At 37.8% G+C, this 21640-nt stretch overlaps 1 protein-coding gene across 10 annotated transcripts in view; it reads right to left on the bottom strand.

The window, feature by feature from the left end:
• Nucleotides 1-21640, bottom strand: part of Csnk1g3 (casein kinase 1 gamma 3) — a 112139-nt gene that overhangs the window by 23274 nt on the left and 67225 nt on the right. For 6 of the 10 annotated variants that reach the window (XM_058584204.1, XM_046460115.2, XM_046460117.2 and 3 more), the window contains exons 7-10: nucleotides 10419-10504; nucleotides 10212-10296; nucleotides 8169-8317; nucleotides 6604-6699 (exon numbers count right to left, since the gene is read on the bottom strand). In XM_058584204.1, the coding sequence (XP_058440187.1) occupies nucleotides 6604-6699; nucleotides 8169-8317; nucleotides 10212-10296; nucleotides 10419-10504 (416 nt within the window). The remainder of the gene's footprint in view (nucleotides 1-6603; nucleotides 6700-8168; nucleotides 8318-10211; nucleotides 10297-10418; nucleotides 10505-21640) is intronic. The other 4 variants (XM_046460116.2, XM_046460118.2, XM_046460120.2 and 1 more) reach the window with 1 other exon arrangement.

The raw sequence follows: 21640 nt of genomic DNA, 5'->3' as shown, positions 1-21640 counted from the left end.
TTGCTATTCTTCAAATTCTATAATTCTATATTTTTAAATTTCTGTTTTTTTAACTGTTAACTCGCCTCAAAAGGCCTTTATTCTATTCCATTATTTGCCTTTAACAATTCCATTCATTTTCAGGTCCATCTCAAAAGCCACCCTTTCCATAAAAATTTTTACAAGATACCCACATATTCACGTACCCCTCCATGGAACTTTATTAATAGGTTTCACACAATATAGCTTATTCCTCTTTGAAATGAAGTTATTTGTGCATTTATTGCAATAATCATGATAACAGTAATACCAGTCACAAAAGTTGAGATTTACTAAAAGCATATGATAGGAATTAACATTCATTATTTCCATTTTATAGAGGAGGATATTGAGGCTTTGAGAGATTTTACCAGGATCAAGTCACATTTTGATCTGTTATCAGAGATTGAATGAGCTCGTAACTAAATACTGCTCTAAGGGTCACTTGTTACATCATTTTTAAAGTTTTAAATTTTCTTCATATTTGTATTGGTGTATTATATCATTTCTTATAGACTAAACTGTCTTCTTTACCTCTGCATTTCTAAAGAAATAAGGAGGCCCAAACCAGCTTGCGGGGCACCCTGGCTCACAGCAGGCCCAAGTCCCACCCTTCCATCTGTGGGGCAGACACCCACCAGAGCCTATCCTCCAGCACAGGACCGCCTCTTCCTACCAGCAGATTACCACGGGAGCCCAGGACCAGCCCAGAGCACCCACACTAGCCCACTCAGGACCCAGGCTCACAGTAGGCCTGGTCCACTCCTCCACCCATGGGACAGCCAGCCACTGAAGCCCATCCTCTGCCACAGGTCTATCCCTTCCGACCAGTAGATTACGTGGGACGTCAAGCCCAGCAGCCCAGATCCACCCACCTGTGTGGGTTCCAGGCTCACAGTAGGCTTGGGTCCACACCTCCATTGGCAGGCACCCTCCGGAGCCCAGTCTCCAGCACAGGACTGCCTCTTCCAACCAACAGACTGCCCCAGGAGCCCAGGCCTGGCCCAGATCTGTCCACAACAGTTTGCGCAGGATCCAGGTCCAGGGTAGGTCCGAGTTCACCCCTCACCCACCTTGGAGCCTTCCATCTTAGGATACTGCAGTCACCGCCATAGCCTTCCCCATGCAGTAGCCCATAACTTTTTGACAACAGACAGGGCCTAAAAGCAGCTGCATCTCAGAGCAGGCATCCCAAAGGAGTGTGAGGCCCACCCTTTCAGCCCCATCTCTATAAGACATTGCTTCCATCATGGGGCACCTTAACTATTATCTCGAGTTACCTCGGCTATTGCCACCACCACCTTTAGATGCATACATTGAGGGACACTAGCAGAGTCTAGAAGCCCAGTATCAAGGTGAGGTACAGACAATCTGCACAGGTACTACAAGAATATAGGGAAGAAACTGTAATATCTCAGATCCACACTGTAAGAAAGGAAGACACATAGATAACATGAAAAAACAAGGGAGGAAAGTGCCCCAAACAAACTAGACACTATAATAACAGAACCCATGGACAGCGAAGTTGATGAAATGCCAGAGAAGGAATTCAGAAGGTTCATAATTAAAATGATCAGTGAATTAAAGAATAATCACTCCAACATAGAGATAAGAGAGCAAATACAGGTAGCAAAAGATTACTTCAAGAGAGAGAGAGAGAGACTCTGGAAAAAAAAACAACAGTCAGAAATCCTTGAAATGAAGGATACAATAAATCAAATAAAAAACTCAATAGAAAGCACAACCAACAGACTAGATCACTTGGAAGAAAGAACGTCAGATAATGAAGACAAAGTATACAATATGAAAAATAAAGTTGATCACACAGTGAAGATAGTAAGAAACCATGAACAGAACATCCAAGAATGATGGGACAGCATCAAAAACCCAAATCTAAGAGTTATTGAGATAGAGGAAGGCACAGAGTTTCAAACCAAAGGAATGTACAATCTTTTCAATGAAATAATATCAGAAAATTTCCCAAGCATGAAGAACGAATTGGAAAACCAAATACTAGAGGCTTATAAGACACCAAATGTACAAAATTACAACAGATCTACACCAAGGCACATTATAATGAAAATGCCTAGCATACAGCATAAGGAGAGAATCTTAAAAGACGCAAAAGAGAGGAATCAGATCACATATAGGGGAAGATCAATTCGTATCTCAGCAGATTTTTCAACCTAGACCCTCAAAGCCAGGAGATTGTAGAACAACATATACCAAGCTCTGAAAGAAAATGGATGCCAACCAAGAATCTTATATCCAGCAAAACTAAGCTTTAGATTTGATGATGAAATAAAAACCTTCCATGATGAACAAAAGTTAGAAGAATTTACAATTAGAAAGCTGGCACTACAGAACATCCTCAGTAAAATATCACAAGAAGAGGAAATGAAAAACAACAATGAAAATCAGTAGAGGGAGGGATTACACTAAAGAAAATCTAACCAGAGGAGAAACGAAGTCACATTAAATAAGAAAAATAAATAAAAATGGCTGGGAATACAAATCATGTCTCAATAAGAACCCTGAATGTTAATGTCCTAAACTCACCAATCAAAAGACATAGACTAGCAGATTGGATCCAAAAAAAAAAAAAAAAAAGACCCTACAATACGCTACCTCCAAGAGATTGATCTCATAGAAAAAGACATTCACAGACTGAAGGTAAAGAGTTGGGTAAAATCATACCACTCAACATGGACTGCAGAAGGAAGAAGGGCTTTCCATCCTTATATTAAATAAAGCCGACTTCAAACTAAAGTCAATCAAAAAGGATAAAGAAGGACACTATATACTGCTCCAAGGAACCATAGACCAACAAGACTTAACAATTATAAATATATATATACCCGAAACAATGGAGCATCTATGTTCATCAAACTCTTCTCAAGTTCAAGAGTCAAATAGACCACAACACAATAATTTTGGGTGATTTTAACACACCTCTTTCATCACTAGATAGATCTTCCAAACAAAAGCTGAACAAAGAAACTACAGAACTCAATAATTAACAATCAATAACTTAGATTTAACTGACATATATAGACTATTTCATCCTTCAACGAGAGAATACACTTTCTTCTCAGTAGCACGTGGATCCTTCTCTAAAATAGACCATATAATATGCCGCAAAGCAACTCTTAGCAAATATAAAAAAGTAGAGATACTACCCTGCATTCTATCAGACTATAATGGAATGAAACTAGAAATCAATGATAAAATAAGAAATCCACTCCAACACCTGAAGTCTAAATAATATGCTACTGAATGAACAGTGGGTTACAGAAGACATCAAGAAGGAGATTAAAAAATTTTTAGAGGTGAATGAGAACACAGATAAAACATATCGAAATCTCTGGGACACTATGAAAAGCAGTTCTAAGAGGAAAATTCATTGCATGGAGTTCATTCCTTAAAAGAAAAAAAAAAATCAACAAATAAATGACTTAACATTACATCTCAAAGCCCTAGAAAAATAACAACAAATCAACACCAAAAGCAGCAGAAGACAGGAAATAATTAAAATCAGAGATGAAATTGAAACAAAAGAAAAAATTGAAAGAAAGAAAAAAAGAAAACTTCAGACCAATGTCTCTAATGAACATAGATAAAAAATTCTCAAATTCTGGCAAATCGAATACAAAAACATATCAAAAAGATTGTGCGCTACGATCAAGTGGGATTCATCCCAGAGATGCAAGGTTGGTTCAACATATGGAAATCAGTAAATGTAATTCATCATATCAATAGACTTAAAGATAAGAATCATATGATCATCCCAATAAATTCAGAAAAAGCACTTGACAAAATACAGCACCCCTGTATGTTCAAAACACTAGAAAAACTAGGGATAACAGAAACATATCTCAACATCATAAAGGATATCCATGCTAAGCTCCACACCAACATCATGGCCTGGTTGATATTGGCAGTCCCTCTAAAAACTAGAACAAGATAGGGATGCCCTCTATCACCACTTCTATTTAACATAGTTCTTGAAACACTGGCCAGAGGAATTAGACAGACAAAAGAAAAAGGGATACACATAGGAAAAGAAGAACTCAAATTAGCACTATTTGCTGATGATGTGATTCTATACCTAGAAGACCCTAAAAGTTCCACCAGAAAACTTTTAGAACTAGTAAATGAATTCAGCAAAGTAGCAGGATATAAAATCAACACCCATAAATCAAAGGCATTTCTGTATATCAGTGACAAATCCTCAGAAAGGGAAACAAGGAAAACTACCCCATTTACAATAGCCTCAAAAAAAAAAAAATACTTGGGAATCAACTTAATGAAAGAGGTGAAAGATCTATATAATAAAAATTACAGAACCCTAAAGAGTCAAAGAAGACCTCCGAAGATGAAAAGATCTACCTTGCTCTTGGATAGGCAGAATTAATATTATCAAATGACCATACTTCCAAAAGCACTACACAGATTTAATACAATTCTATCAAAATCAATGACATTCTTCATAGAAATAGAAAAAGCAATCATGAAATTCATCTGAAAAAACAAGATATCCAGAATAGCTAAAGCAATCCTTAGCAGGAAGAGTGAAGCACGTAGCATCACTATACCAGACCTATATTACAGAGCAATAGTAACAAAAACAGCATGGTATTGGCACCAAAACAGACTGGTAGACCAATGGTACAGAATAGAGGACACAGAGACTAACCCACAAAATTACAATTATCTTATATTAGACAAAGGTGCCAAAAACATGCATTGGAAAAAAGATAGTCTCTTCAACAAATGGTGCTGGGAAAACTGGAAATCCATATGCAACAAAATGAAATTAAACCCATATCTCTCGCCAGGCACAATACTCAACTCAAAATAGATCAAAGACTTAGGAATAAAACCAGAGACCCTGTGTCTAATAGGATAAAAAGCAGGCCCTAATCTCCATCATGGGGGATTAGGCCCCAACTTCCTTAATAAGACTCCTTTCGCGCAAGAATTAAAATCAAGAATCAATAAATGGGATGGGGCTGGGGTTGTGGCTCAGCAGTAGAGTGCTCGCCTGGCATGCATGACGCACTGGGTTTGATCCTCAGCACCACATAAAAATTAAAAAAAATAAATAAAGATATTGTGTCCATCTAAAATTTAAAAATAAATATTAAACAATAAATAAATAAATGGGATGGACTCAAACTAAAAAGTTTCTTCTCAGCAAAAGAAACAATCTGTGAGGTAAAGAGAGAGCTTACATCTTGGGAGCCAATCTCTACCCCTCACACATCAGATAAATAGAGACTAATCTCTAGGGTATATAAAGAACTCAAAAAGTTAACACCAAAAAAACAAATAACCCAATCAACAATGTGCCAAGGACCTGAACAGACACTTCTCAGAAGAGGATATACAATCAATCAACAAATATATGAAAAAATGTTCATCATCACTAGCAATTAGAGAAATGCAAATCAAAACCAATCTAAGATTTCATCTTATTCCATTCAGAACGGCAACTATTATGAAGACAAACAACAATAAATGTTGGCGAGAATGTGGGGGGAAAGGTACACTCATATACTGCTAGTGGGACTACAAACTGGGACTGGGACAGCCAATATGGAAAGCAGTATGGAGATTTCTTGGAAAATTGGGAATGCAACCACCATTTGACCCAGCTGTCCCTCTCCTCGGTCTATACCAAAAGGACTTAAAAACAGCATACTACAGGGACACAGCCACATCAATGTTTATACCAGCACAATTCACAATAGCTAAACTGTGGAACCAACCAAGATGCCCTTCAATAAATGAATGGATTAAAAAAATGTGGTATATATACAACAATGGAATACTACTCAGCAACAAAAGAGAATAAAACCATGGCATTTGCAGGTAAATGGATGGAGTTAGAGAAGATACTGCTAAGTGAAGTTAGCCAATCCCAAAAAGCCAAATACCAAATGTTTTCTCTGATATAAGGAGGCTGATTCATAGTGGGGTAGGGAGATGGAGCATGGGAGGAATAGACAAACTCTAGATAGGGCAGAGGGGTTGGGGGGAAGGGAGTGGGCATGAGGTTAGAAATGATGGTGGAATGTGATGATCATTATTATCCAAAGTACATGTATGAAGACACAAATTGGTGTGAATATACTTTGCATATAACCAGAGATATGAAAAATTGTGCTGTGTATGCATAATAAGAATTGTAATACATTCAACTGTCATATATAAATTTAAAAAATTAATTTTAAAAAATAAGGAAAAATGCTTTAAACAGCAGAAACTCAGTGAATAATTTATTGAACTAAACTACAGTTAGAAAGATCAAATGATATTATAATCCATTCCCGTAAGATATCAAAAATTTCTATACTAATAAAGTATCAAATATGGCTCAAAATTACATTAAATTTATACCATTAATCAGGAATTTACAATTAAGCATTTTAATATTATTATTAAATTAATACTGAAAACTAGGAGAAATAATTTATCAACCTTGAAATGTTTATATGTATAATGTTTTATCTATTGGAGAAAAAGTATGCATTTCAATGTTGAAACAAATTAAGATAAGTATAACTAAAAAGGGCATCAAACCTGATTTTTGGATTGTTGCATCTTATCTCTGTGTTGATGTGCTTCTCTGTTTGATGATAGAGCAGGATCTTGCTGAACTGCTCCCACTGGAGTAGGCTACAACATAATAACAAATGGTATTGATATAGACTACTTTAGAAATCTCTTTTAAAATTGTTTCTTTAGCCACTTAAAAGGATCAAGAAAAAAATAAAAGGGAATGTTTTATAAAACATTCAACAATAAGATTCTTTTAAATGTCTAAAAGCACACTGTATTATTTAAATAAGTACTATTTAAAATTTTTTTTTAATATTTAAATGCAGAGCTAGGGTTGTGGCTCAGTGGTAAAGCACTTGCCTAGCATGTGTGAAGCACTGAATTCAATCCTCAGTGCCACACAAAAATAATAAAATATAGGTATTCATGTTCATCTACAACCAAAAAAAATAAAATAAATGCTTCTTAAAATATTAATTTTGGGGGACTGGGGACATGGCTTAAGTAGTAGCGTGCTCGCCTGGCATGTGTGAGGCACTGGGTTTGATCCTCAGCACCACATAAAAATAAAATAAAGATATTGTGTCCACCTAAAATATAAAAAATAAATATTTTAAAAATATTAATTTATACATAATATATATTGCATTAAATATAAATATATTTATATTAAACTATTAATTTTTATATCCACAAAAGACCTTCAAGGGGTTGAGTTTGTAGCTCAGTTGTTTGCATGTAGCTCAGAGTGCTTGCCTAGCATGTGTAAGGCACTGGTTCAATCCTCAGTATCACATAAAAATAAATAAATAAAATAAAGGTATTCTGTTTATCTACAACTAAATAAACATATCTTTTAAAAAAAAGTACTTCTAATGATGTCATAACTTTTAGGTTACTTTTTTAACAAAAATGAAGATTTATTTTAGTGCATAAACAGAATAAATTATTTTGATAAAATTAAAGGAATAATTTTTTTTAAAATAAAACTAACAAAATCACTTATTTTCAATGTTTGAAAATTTTCAAAAGCTCTCAAATTTCAATGTATTACACAGTAAGCTAATCATGAAAATATATTATACAAAAAAGTATATCTGAATCTGGGAGCAGTGACACATGCCTATAATTCCACCAACTCAGGAGGCTAAGGCAGGAAGATCACAAATTTGAGGCCAGCCTTGGCAAGTTCAAAGCCTGCTTGAGCAACTAAGCCAGATGCTGACTCAAAAAATAAAAAGGGCTGGGGATATATAGCTCAGTGGTAAAGTACCTCTGGGTTCAATCCCCAGTACTGTTTAACAAAAAAAAAAAAAAAAAAAAAACTAGACTTGATATTAAGAACCAAATCAGGATGAAAAGTCAAAAATAACTCATTGCTCGAAAAAGCAGGTAGTCCAAACATAGGACTTTCACAAAATGTAAGGAATAACATAATATCACCTAAGAAATGTCCCAAAATGGCAAACAAAATGAATCCTCTTTAAAAATTACTTTTTCTCAACTCTTCTAAACTGAAGGGTCCACACTGCTGTTAAAAAGAAAATAAATACTATAAATAATGTTTTACTATATACCATACTCACCAACTGTTTACCAATCCAGTCATATTCATAATCAAACATATATCCTTTTCGATCAAACAAGTCAGTAAAAAGCTTTCTTAGGTAGTCATAATCTGGCTTTTCAAAAAAATCTAACCTTCTTACATAACGAAGATATGTTGCCATTTCTTCTAGAAAAGAAAAAAACATATTCTGACTACATTTTTATAAAACATTCAACAATAAGATTCTTTTAAATGTCTAAAAGCACACTGTATTGTAAAAACATGAAAAATGTAGCAAATTATATTTCAATTTAAAATTTTCTGAGTTTGATGACAACAAAATAAAAAAGGGAGAAGAAGAAAGGAAATAAGGACAAAAGATAAGTGAGAAGTTTAACCACTATTTTTGCTTCATTTTATTAGCAAAGATAAATATTCTACTTTATAATATTTTTAATAGAAATCTTGAGCCATAGATGCTAAATTAGCAGCTTAATAATGCATAATTATTTAATCTTTATATAGCATCATACTTAAACATCAATTTAAACATTTAAGCATCAATTTAAACATTTATTTTAAACATTGGTGGGAACTTACTTATATGAAAGCATTTGCACCAGATTGCTGGATTTCCTTTAGAATCAGTGACATACACAAATTGACCAATAGGGGATTCAAATTCCTAACCTTGGCTATGAGTGGTATTTTAACCAACTGAGCTAAAAAGGCTAAAAAACACCTCAAATATAAAACACAAGAGCAGAGTATAAGTCTTCACTTAATTTCTGGTCAGATGAGCACAATTATTCAATTATATACAAATTTCAGCATGTATTAGGTACACACTTTTTTAAAGGTCATATTTTCCAGGAGGAAAAGAAGTGGGAAGGAAGACATACAAAGCAACAGGCAAAATGGTGAGTAAATAGTAAAAATTAGTATCACCCTTCCGAGTACAGAAAGAGACTATAGAGACGATGGGATATCAATTTTCTCCTACCTCTGACATGGAGACCTAGCTGCTTTTCTGCTACAATTCACAGGCAGTCAGTAAAAGAATGCTACACATCCCAGCCCAACAGGCAACAATAGTGGTGCCAGGTGACCTTCATCACACAGTGACTCTCACTATTCCACTTTCTGGCTAATCACTTAGCTAAATTACTTAATTACCTCCATTTTCCATTCTGAATTTTATAATGAATTTTATAATGACAGTCAGCCAATCTGCCTACACCTAAACTGCATCAACCAATGTTTACTTAATTTTCCATTTCCATAGGTTACAGCAAGAAAGAAAAAACATAATTGAAGTTTGCTGACAATGAATAATAAGCATGCTTTTAAAAAGGCTCAAATTATATTGAAATTATCACCACAATAATAATCCCAGCATTGTACGGGAGAACCAGTTAATATTGGAGTGAGACAGGAACTCAGTTCTTGTATCTTCAAATTCAGTCCTTTTCACTTAATATTGCTGCACAAATCACAGTAGGTATTTTAGTACATTATTAATAAACTATTCTTATTTCTCAACTGATTTAGAAACTTTAAATTTTTGTTAGTTTAATTAGAGTTGCCATAAATCTACCAGGAAAAACAGTACTTGCATAAATGTATACAGCTCTCCAATACAAAATTAGCCTAAAGCTAGTAAAGTTAGTAAGATTTTACTGTACTTTGAAAACTAAATCAAGTACTACTTTGAAACTAAAATTTTGAACCTGACACTGAGAACTATGCGACTAACACTGTACACTAAAACTTTATATTTGGCATTGGTTAGCAAGTATTTTTAACTTAATAAAAGTATGCCACTAAAAAATACTACTTCAGCTGGTATTTGTTAATATTATTAATCAAGGAAATTTTCTTCTGTTAATATCATCTTGCAAAAGCAAATACACAAACTGTCCCTGTGGTCCATGCATCAATTGTTGACAACTTTTAAATCACAAATTGCTCACCTTTTTCAAGGCATGAAAAAAATGTATCTATAAACTTTAGCAGCCAAAATGAACCACTTATGGTTTTCTGTGTAGAAACACATTTATCAATTAGCATTATTTATTACCTGGAAAATTTTCACATAACACTTCTATTGGTGTAGCTCGTTTTGTATCTCCAATTTTCTGATATCTCTCTTTTAGTGTGTCAGCCTAAAATGGAAAAAAAAATCTTAAGAATGTTGTAATTTTCAAATTATTAGGTTATAAAAACAGACCTTAATATATATATTAATATTTTATAAAATTCAATAAGGAAATATAAAAACAATTACCTTTAAGCCTTGCCAAGGAAGACTGCCTCTCAGAAAATACATGAACATATGACCTAAAGCTTCTAAATCATCTCTTCTACTTTGTTCTAAAATAGAAGAGAAACATAATTTTCACTTTTCTCTATCAGTTAAGGATGTAAGAATGAAGAACTGATTTTTTTAAATATGTGTAAACTCATTTCCAAATGTTCAATATATAAATACTAAATACAGATCTAGTACCATGTCTAAGAGGCTTTTACATAAATATTATTGTGTATTTTTAAAATATGCCATTATAACTTGTTAAATGCTATTGTAGATTTTTTTAGCTGCTTAGGTATGTATTCATGAAAATACAAGCCAAGAGAAAAGGGGTTCCATGGTCAAAGAGAGTCATGTTAAAGATTTCAAATGTGACATATTAAAGGTTCTTTAACTTTATTAAATTTATTTTACCCTCCATTTCCTAAACTTACATGAGTTCAAAATTTCCATCCCAATACTCTCCATTATTAAACACAATTAGTATTATGTGTAATATATTTGAGGAAACAATTGTGTTTGACCAACATTAACAACTCTTCCACTACAACCAAAACAATACTATTAGAACAAACTGTCATTTTCAAATGGTTGTTTTTGTTTCAGTAACAAAATGTTGGATAGCACATAGCTGAATGATAATCACAGACTGACTTAGATACTTATAGATATTTGCTGATGACATTTCAATGTTTTGTCCCTAAAGTTAAATATTAAAGATTTCTTAATGTTTTAAGATAATACAAGATGCTGACAAATAATGAGAGAGAAAAATACTTTGGTGAAGAGATGTTTGCATGCAAAATATTTTATCCAAATGAACAATCATACTATGTAAGCAATACTAAGTGCTTTCAGAAAAGCATTTTTTCAAGTATGGCTCTGAAGTAAGATCAGAAAAAAAACACTTTAATTTTTACCATGCACTATCATAACATTCTATATGTGATATCTACAACATCTGCTAAGGTTTAAAGATACATATTTTTGTTATTATTTAATCAATGTCCATCCTCCCACCAGACTACACATTGTAAAAGAGCATGTCTCTCTTGCTCATCATTCTTAAAACCAAGTATGATGGCTGGTATATAGCAGGCTCTGGGATTTTAGGTTGAGAATCATAAGAATGAAAAGTCATTCAATCAAAAAATATTTCTGAACTCCAGCTGAAAATAAAAATAATCTCTGAAACTTTTCAAAAACTCATGAGAAGGCCTACAGCTGGAGACTGATTCCTTGGGTCTAAAGTGGAGAAATGTGCATTTTTACAGCTCAGTATGTACATGATTCTAAAGTATAGCCAGATTTGATAACCACTAGAAAAAAGACCCCTTTGACTAAACCATAATTTGCATGATAAGAGTAAAATTGGCTAAATTTCTACACCTGCATAACTACAACCACAATCAAGAAGCATTACTAATACTGTAAATACTCTTTGTTAATCTCCTTCTCACCTACAACCTCCAGCCTCAGGTTACCACTTATCTGCTTTTGTCATTATAAATTAGACTTTATTTTTTATAGAGTTTTACATTAATGGAATCATACAGGATAGACTCATGTATAAATTCTTTCACTCAATATGTTTTCATGAGTCATTTATGGTATTCCATGCTTCAGTAGTTCTTTACTCCCCACCCCCAGGCCCATTTAATATATTTTTTAAATTTTTATTATTTGTTCTTTTTAGATATATATGACATTAGAGTATATTTTTCATATTATACACACATGGACTATAAATTATTCTAATTGGGATCCCATTCCTGTGGTTGTACATGATGTGGAGTTTCATTGGTTGTGTAAAAACATAGGAAAGTTATTTCTGATTCAGTGTACTGTCTTTCCTATTCCCCTTTGTTTAATCCAGTGAACTTCTGCTGAACAGTACAGCACAATATATTTAACTATTCATTACTGATGGCCTCTGAGGAGCTTCCAGTTTGAAGCTATTGTGGAAAAAAGTTGTTACAGATATTCTTACAAAAGTTTTTGTGTGGATATATATTTTCATGGGTGAAATTATGAGGTGAGTATTTATGTATGGGTGTTAGGCACAGTATCATGGCATCTTATGGTAAATGTAGGTTTAAATTTATAAGAAAATACAGAACTTTTTTTTTTTAGACATTGATGGGATTTTATTTTGTTCATTTATTTATATATGGTGCTGAGAATCGAACAAAGTACCTTACGCATGCTAGGCAAGCGCTCTACCATTGAGCTACAGCCCCAGCTCCACAGAACTGTTTTCTAAAGAGATGTGTCATTTCATATGCCCAATAATATACAAGAATTTCAGTTGCTTTAAAGCTTGTACAACATTTAGTGTACTTGGTTTTTAAATTTTTAGCCATGTTAGTAGCTGTGAAATATTAGCTTATTGTGATTTAATTCACATTTCATTGGTGACTGATGTTTCACTGTTACTACTCATCATCTTTTTGTGAAGTGTTTGTTCAAGTATTTTGCTCATTTTGAAAATTAGAATGACTGGGGTTGTGGCTCAGTGGTAGAGCGCTTGCCTAGCATGTGTGAGGCACTGGGTTCAATCCTCAGCACTGCATATAAATAAATACATGCATACATACATACATACATACATACGATAAAGATCCATCAACAACTAATAAAATATTTTTTAAAAAAGAAAATTAGATTACTTGTCATAAACTTGTAATAGTTCTTGTTATACTGTAGATACAAGTCATTTTCAGATGAAATTTCGCAAATACTTTTTGAGACTACAGATTACTTTTCATTGTTGTATTTTTTTAAAAAATATTTATTTTTCAATTGTAGTTGGACAAAACACCTTTATCTATCTATCTATCTATCTACCTACCTACCTACCTATCTATTTATTTATTTATATGTGGTGCTGAGGATCAAACCCAGGGCCCCGCATGTGTTAGGCAAGCGCTCTGCCACTGAGCCACAACCCCAGCCCCTTATTGGTGTATTCTTAATGCATCTTTAAAAGAAGTTTTACATTTTAATGAAGTTCAATGTATCAGGTTTCTCTTTGTATTCATGCTTTTTTATGTCCAATAAGAACTCTAACTACTCTCCAGATTATATTTATATAATATATAAACATAATTATATATTATAATGTATATTATATTTTCTCCTATTATTTCTTCTATTAGTTTTACAGTTTTGGTTGTTACATTTCAAGTTATCCATTTTGAAGGTTTTTGGTTTTAATTTTGTTTTGCTTGTAGTGTGGGGTAAAAGTTTAGATTCATGTTTTCCAATGTTGATACCTACTTATACTGCTTATTGACAAGACTATTCTTTTTCCTTGAGTTGCTTCAGCATCATTCTCACAAATCAATTGACCTGTCTATGGTCAATTTTAGGACTTTATATTTTGAACCACTTATCTATGTCTGTATTCCTATCATTACTATCAAAAATAAGTAAAAGAAAGGAGAAAATAATAATAAAGGAGAAAATTAACAACCAAAAAACAGACAATCAATAGGAAAAAAACAATGAAGCCAGACATGGTGATGCTCGCCTTTACTCCCAATGACTCAGGAGGCTCAGGCAGAGGATTGCAAGTTCAACTCCAGTCTCAGTGACCTAATAAGACCCTGTCTCATAAAAAATAAATAAATAAATAAATAAATAACTAGAAGGGCTACAGGGAGGCTGCATTCTTTGTTGCTCTGTGACCTGGGATTCAAGCAGTAGGAATACTATTTCTCTACAAGTTATTAGAAGACCCGACAGCTGCTCCCGCGCAGGAATCCTGGCCACTGTGCCCTCACAGGTCCACAGGACTCAATGTCAGTGCAGGACCCCTGGCTATAAACCCAAACAGGAATTCTACAGTAGCTCCCACATAGGACTTCCCGCCACAACTCCAGTGTGGAGCCCCATCAACCAACATGGGGCTCTCCTGATCGCCTCCATCTTGGGATACTGCAACCAATACCATACTTCCCTACACGTAGTAGTCTGCACCTGGGGATACTGGACAGGGTCTGGAGACAGCCAACACTGCACACCACAGAGCTACATCTCTGAGCACACCACCACCAGGCCTGACCCAACCTGACACCCCATTGCTGAAAGCAGCTGCCTACATCTTGGGACACCTTTGTCACCATCTTTACTTGGGGCAACTTCCAGCTAGGAACACTGACAGGGGCTTAGAAGCATTATCAAGGTACCTATAGTCCCCAACTTTCCCCTCTCCCCAGCAACCACTAACCAGGCACAGTGCTGTGGCTACGCAGCCCACTGTAGCTCACAAAGCCTGGCCCTAAATTGCCCAATACAAAAGAGCTCTCCATAACAGGTGTGCAACCCCCAGAGCGTAGCCTAAAAGACCTTCAGAGAGAAGGTTCTGGAATGGGAGGTAGAAAGGGAAGGGGTGAGGGATATACAGTTTAGAGACTAAATTAGAGACCAGGGATTTGAGGTCTACAGGAGATACAAGGAGATAAGAAGACCAGGTACCCACATCACACCAGCAGACCCCAAAGGAGATCCTTGGGGTGCAGTCTCCCACTGGGGACCAGCAAGTGCTATACCCCACCTGCAAGAGCTCTGTTCCCAAGACCAATCCTTCTACCCTAATAATCTAACCATCCTGAGAGTGAAAATACCAGCAAACAACAGAAAACCTCGCCTATTGGATGAAAAGGAAAGCAGGAAAAAAACTGAATTCCAACAAAAACAATCCTTGTATTTTCCTTTGAAATGTTTTGTTTCTTTCCTCTTTTTTATTTCTTTCTTTTCTCTATCTCATCTCTCACCCTCACATCCCCAACATTTGTGAAACCAAGTACTTTTCATGAATTAGGATACCAAGGACTTGGATGCCTGAATAGTATATTACGGTTGTGTTGTATATTATTTTATCTTCTATTTTAACATTTTTTATTTTTCTTAATTTTTATGTTTGTTTACTTTCTCTATTGTCTCCCCCACTTACTTGTTTCCCCAAAATCACGTTCTCTCTTTTAACCTGCTAATAGCCAACATTTTTAGATTCCTCTTTCATGCTTCCTAAGATCTAATAACTGTATATGCTCTATATCCTACCTCCTTAACATCTCATTCTACACCCCACCTTACACCCCAGTTCTCTCTTTGTCAACCATCAGAAACTGTAGACCCCTTTGCAAATCTACTATTTACATTGTAGATTATTATTGAACTCAACATTTCTATATACTGTGACAAAACTATAAACGTCTTGATAGGAGCTATCTGTTTTAAGGCTAGATATTCTTTGTATTGGGATCTGTTACTATTGATCTCCCCCTGAAAGGAGAGGTATTGGACACTATATGCCTACGTGGTAAAAACCGTGACAACTCATACCCACAGCGCTAGAAGGGAAGACCACAAAAAATATGAAAAAACAAGGGAATAAAGTGCCCAAAACAAACAAAGACACTACATTATCAGAATTCCCGGCCAGCACAACAGAAGAAATGACAGAGAAGGAGTTCAGGATGCACAAAATTAAAATATTCTGTAAATTAAAGGATCATATAAGAGAGCAAATGCAGGCAACAAAAGATCATTTCAATAAAGAGCTACATAAGCAAATACAGGAAGCAAAAGATTACTTCAATATGAAGATAAAGGTTCTTTAAAAAAAACAGAAATTCTTGAAATGGAGGAAACAATAAACCAAATTAAAAATTCAAGAAAGCCTCACTAACAGATTAGATCATTTTGAAGACAGAACCTCAGACAATGAAGACGAAATATATAATCTTGAAAATAAACTTGACCACACAGTGAAGAATGTAAGAAACCATGAGCTGAACATTCAAGAATTATGGAATTTTATATAAAAAGACCAAATTTAAGAATTATTCAGGGAGGCTGGGGTTGTGGCCCAGCAGTAGAGCGCTTGCCTAGCACATGCAGGGCCCTGGGTTCGATCCTCAGCACCACATATAAAGAAAATAAAGGTATCGTGTCCAACTACATCTAAAAAATAAATAAATAAATAAATAAATTGGGCTGGGGATGTGGCTCAAGTGGTAGCACGCTCGCCTGGCATGCACGGGCTGCTGGGTTCAATCCTCAGCACCACATAAAAGTAAAATAAAGATATTGTGTCCACTGAAAATAAAAAATTTTAAAAAAAAGAATTATTCAGATAGATGAAGGCATAGAGTTTCAAACCAAAGGAAGAACAATCTATTCAATAAAATAATATCAGAAAATTTTCCAGACATAAAGAATGGATTGGAAAATCAAATACAAGAGGCTTCTAGGACACTAAACATACAAAATCACAACAAATCTACACCAAGGCACATTATAAAATGAAAATGCCTAGTATACAGAATAAAGAGAGAATTTAAAAAGCCACAAGAGAAATAAATCAGATTACATATGGGGGAAACCAATTAGAATATCCTGGAATTTTTACTAAGTTCTGAAAGAAAAGGGATGCCAATCAATAATTTTATATCTAGCAAAATTAAGCATTTGATGACGTAATAAAAACCTTCAATGATAAACAAAAATTAAAAGAATTTACAACTAGAAAGCCTGCACTACAGAACATCCTTGGCAAAATATTGCATGAAAATCGGCAAAGGGAGGTACTACACTAAAGGAAAAACCAATCAAATGAGAAACCAAGTCAAATATCAAAAATGGCTGGGAATACAAATCATGTCTCAATAATAACCCTGAATGTTTATGGCCTAACCTCACCAATCAAAAGACATTGACTAACAGATTGGATTAAAAAAAAAAAAGTCCCAACAATATGCTTCCTTTAAGACACTCATTTCATAGGAAAAGAGCCACAAACTAAAAGTGAAAGGTTGGGACAAAACATACCACTCACATGGAATGTAAAAATAAGCAGGGGTTTCCATCCTCATATCAAATAAAGTAGACTTCAAGTCAAAGTTAATCAAAAGGGATAAAGGAGGACATTTCATACTTTTTAAGGGAAACATATATCAACAAGACATAACAATTATAAATATATATGCCCCAAACAATGGAGCATTTACATTCATCAAACAAACTGTTCTCAATTTTAAGAGTCAAATAGACCACAACACAATAATTCTGGATGACTTAAGCACACCTCTTTCACCAATGCATAGATCCATACAAAAGCTAAAGAGAAAAACCATAGAACTCAATAATACAATCAATATCTTAGACTTAATAGAATATTTCATCCATCAACGAGTGAATACACTTTCTTCTCAGCAGCACATGGATCCTTCTCTAAAATAGATCATATATTATGCTATAAAGCAAGTCTTAGCAAATACAAAAAAGTAGAGATACTACCCTGCATTCTATCAGAACATAATGGAATGAAATTAGAAATCAATGATAAAAAATAGAAGCTACTTCAACACCTGGAGACTTAATAACATGCTACTGAATGAATAATGCATTGCAGAAGATATCAAAGAGGATATTAAAAAACTCTTAGAGGTCAATGAGAACATTGATATAACATATCAAAATCTCTGGGACACTATGAAGGCAGTACTAAGATGAAAGTTCTCTGCATGTATTTCATTCCTTAAAAGAAGAAAAGGTCAACAAATAAATGACCTAACATTACATCTCTAGAAAAAGAATAACATATCAACACCAAAAGCAGTGGGAGACAGAAAATAATTAAAATCAGAGCCAAAATCAATGAAAGCGAAACAAACAAACAAACAAACAAATTGAAAAAATAGACAAAACAAAAAGTTGGTTCTTTGAAAAAATAAATAAAATTGATAAACCCTTAGCCATGCTAACAAAGACCAGGAAAGAAAATCCAAATTACTAAAATCTATGATGAAAAGGAAATACCACAACAGACACTATAGAAATGCAGAAGACAATTAGAAATTATTTTGAAAACCTGTACTCCAATAAAATAAAAAATATCAAAGGCATCAACAAATTTCTAGAGTCATATAATTTGCCCATATTGAATCAGGATGAAGTACACAAGTTAAACAGATCAATTTCAAGCAATGAAATAGAAGACGCCATCAGAAGCCTACCAACCAAGAAAAGCCCAGAACCAGATGGTTACATAGCTGAGTTTTACAAGACATTCAAAGAAGAACTAATACCCATACTCCTCAAATTATTCCATTAAATAGAAAAAGAGGGAGGGAGAGAAGATGGTGGCGAGGGGAGTGCATTGCCCCCATGTGCCGTGTCAGTGTGCGGGAGAATGACGAATCAGGACGGCTAAAGGCTATCTTGTTAGGAATTTCCAGCAATAGTGGGGTGCTCCGGAACCTGGAGGAAGGATTTCCATCGCACGAGGATTGGCTACGGGGGCTCAAACGCGAGAGATTTGTCCGCACGGAGGGTCACGCTGCTTGTTCGGCAAATCGCCCCGCGGCTAGAGTGTGCGGCGCGCACTGGGAAACAAGGAGATAGCGACACAGGGATACAGCGCTGCAGTCTCTGCGGGCTTCTGCCAGCTGTGCAAGCACCGTACTCAGTGCTAAATTCTGGGTTTGAGACGGGGGAAGGAAGCAGTCCAATTCGGTTCTCCACACCGGTCAGACCACAGAGGAGGCCAGCGGCCACCATCTTGGAGAGCTGACGTCACCATCCCTGTTTTCGACTGATCGCAGCTCATTCAGCCATAGAACAGGTAATTTCAGGCTGCCATTCGCCTGCGGCTTGCAGACAAATTACTCAGGCTCAGTGCTAAATAACCCGCGGAAACTGCTTCTTGGAGCCTGCTCTTATCAGAGCATGCACCGAGCACGGAGCGGCCGAGTTCCGGCTCCCGGAACTGCTCTGGCCCAGGGCTAAGGAGCCCGCAGAAACTGCGTCTCGGTCCGGGTCCTGCTGAGTACTGTGGAGGTAAATACCAACCGAGCCTTCGTGGGCAGTGGCAACGGGACTGAGACGGGGCTTGTGAGGGCCGGTCAGGACTCACCCGTTGCTTTGGTCACCCGGCAAAGGGAACGAAATGCTGCCATTCACATAGGATACCAACATGGCAGAGATCTGATGTCATCAGAAAGCGGCAGAGGAGAGAACTTCATCAATACCAGCGGCGATAGAAACAGTTGGTCTCCTGGTAGGGAGGGTGAGTCACAGACACCCGAGTCTCTCTCGCTTTGTCATCGAGCCAGAGGGGAGGAGCGGGGCCGCCGCCCGCGCCCAGAGCAGGCCCAGCGGCTCGCTGGGCGTGGTGGTCGCATGACCCCAATTGGAGTGGGGGCGGAGCGGAACCGCCACCCGTGCCCGCAGGGTGGGCAGACCTGCGACCAACCTGCAGAACAGGCCCAGCGGTCCGCGGGCGTGGTAGGAGGGGCAGGGCAGAGCCGCCGCCCGCGCCTGCAAGGTAGGCAGACCTGCGACAGACCAGCGGATCAGGCCCAGTGGCCTGCTGGCGTGGTACACACGTCACCCCAATTGGAGTAGGGGCAGAGCAGAGCCGCCCGCGCCCGGAGCAGGCCTAGCGACCTGCCGGCGTGGTAGTCACGACACCCCAATTGGAGTAGGGGCAGAGCAGAGCCGCCACCCGTGCCCGAAAGGTGGGCAGACCTGCGACCGACCAGCGGGACAGGCCCAGTGGCCTGCCGGCGCGACAGACACGTCACCCCATTTGGAGTAGGGGCAGAGCAGAGCCGCCGCCCGTGCCTACAAGGTAGGCAGACCTGCGACCGACCGGTGGAACAGGCCCAGCGGCCGGCCGGGGTGGTAGGCACGTCACCCCAATTGGAGTAGGAGCAGAGCAGAGCCTTCGCCCGCTCCTGGAACAGGCCCAGTGGTCGGCGAGAGTGGTAGACAAGTCACACCAATTGGAGGGGGTGCAGAGCAGAGCCGCCACCCGCGCCTGCAGGGTAGGCAGACCTGCAAGCGACCGGCGGATCAGGCCTGGTGGCCTGCAGGCGTAGTACACACGTCACCCCAATTGGAGTAGGGGCAGAGCAGAGCCGCAGCCCGCGCCCGGAACAGGCCCAGTGACCTGCCGGCGTGGTAGTCACGACACCCCAATTGGAGTAGGGGCAGAGCAGAGCCGCCACCCGCGCCCGAAAGGTAGGCAGACCTGCGACCGACCGGTAGAATAGGCCCAACGGCCGGCCGGGGTGGTAGGCACATCACCCCAGTTGGAGTAGGAGCAGAGCAGAGACTTCGCCCGCACCCGGAACAGGCCCAGCGGTCCGCGGGTGTGGTAGACAAGTCACACCAATTAGAGGAGGGGCAGAGCAGAGCCGCCGCCCGCGCCTGCAAGGTTGGCAGACCTGCAACCGACCAGCGGATCAGGCCCGGTGGCCTGCCGGCGTGGTACACACGTCACCCCAATTGAAGTAGAGGCAGAGCAGAGCTTTCGCCCGCGCCCGGGACAGGCCCAGCGGCCCGCCGGCGCGGTAGTCACGTCACCCCAATTGGAGTAAGGGCAGAGCAGAGCCGCCTCCCGCGCCCGGAATAAGCCCAGTGACCCGCCGGCGTGGTAGACACGTCACCCCAATTGGAGTAAGGGCAGAGCAGACCCACCGCCCGCGCCTACAAGGTAGGCATACCTGAGACCGACCGGCAGAACAGGCCCAGGGGTCCGCGGGCGTGGTAGACACCTCACACCAATTGGAGGAGGGGCAGAGCAGAGCCGCCGCCCGCGCCTGAAAGGTAGGCTGACCGCCGCCCGACCCTGCAAGGGAGACTTTTCAACTATATAAGAGCAATATAAATATATAGGGGGAAAAAATTTTCAAAAACACAACAGTTTCACCAAGCAGAAAGAAATGCAAGCAGTATGAAAAGACAAGGAAAGAAAGGACTACAAGCAATGCAGGTCAACTCAACTTTAGAAGAGGTAACAGCTGCAGCAGATGGAATGTCAGATAAAGAATTCAGGATATACATGCTTCAGATGATCTGGAGTATCAAGGAAGACATTAGACAGCAAAATCAGACAATGAAAGATCACTTCGACAATGAATTACACAAACAAATCCAGGAAGCAAAAGATCAACTATACAGGGAGATAGAGGTTATAAAAAACAAACAAAGAGAAATCCTAGAAATTCAGGAAGCAATAAACCAACTTAAAAACTCAATGGAGAATACTACCAGCAGAGTAGAACACTTAGAAGATAGAACATCAGACAATGAAGACAAAGTATTTCAACTGGAAAAGAACATAGACAGCTCAGCAAGACTGTTAAGAAACCATGAGCAGAACATCCAAGAAATATGGGATAACA

The sequence above is a fragment of the Marmota monax genome, unplaced genomic scaffold (genome assembly GCF_021218885.2).
Source record: "Marmota monax isolate L192 unplaced genomic scaffold, Marmota_monax_Labrador192_F-V1.1 WCK01_AAM20220418_F8-fsc00006, whole genome shotgun sequence".
Taxonomy (NCBI): domain Eukaryota; kingdom Metazoa; phylum Chordata; class Mammalia; order Rodentia; family Sciuridae; genus Marmota; species Marmota monax.
Note: the sequence above shows the minus strand (reverse complement) of the source record. Positions and strands in the feature narration are given on the sequence as shown.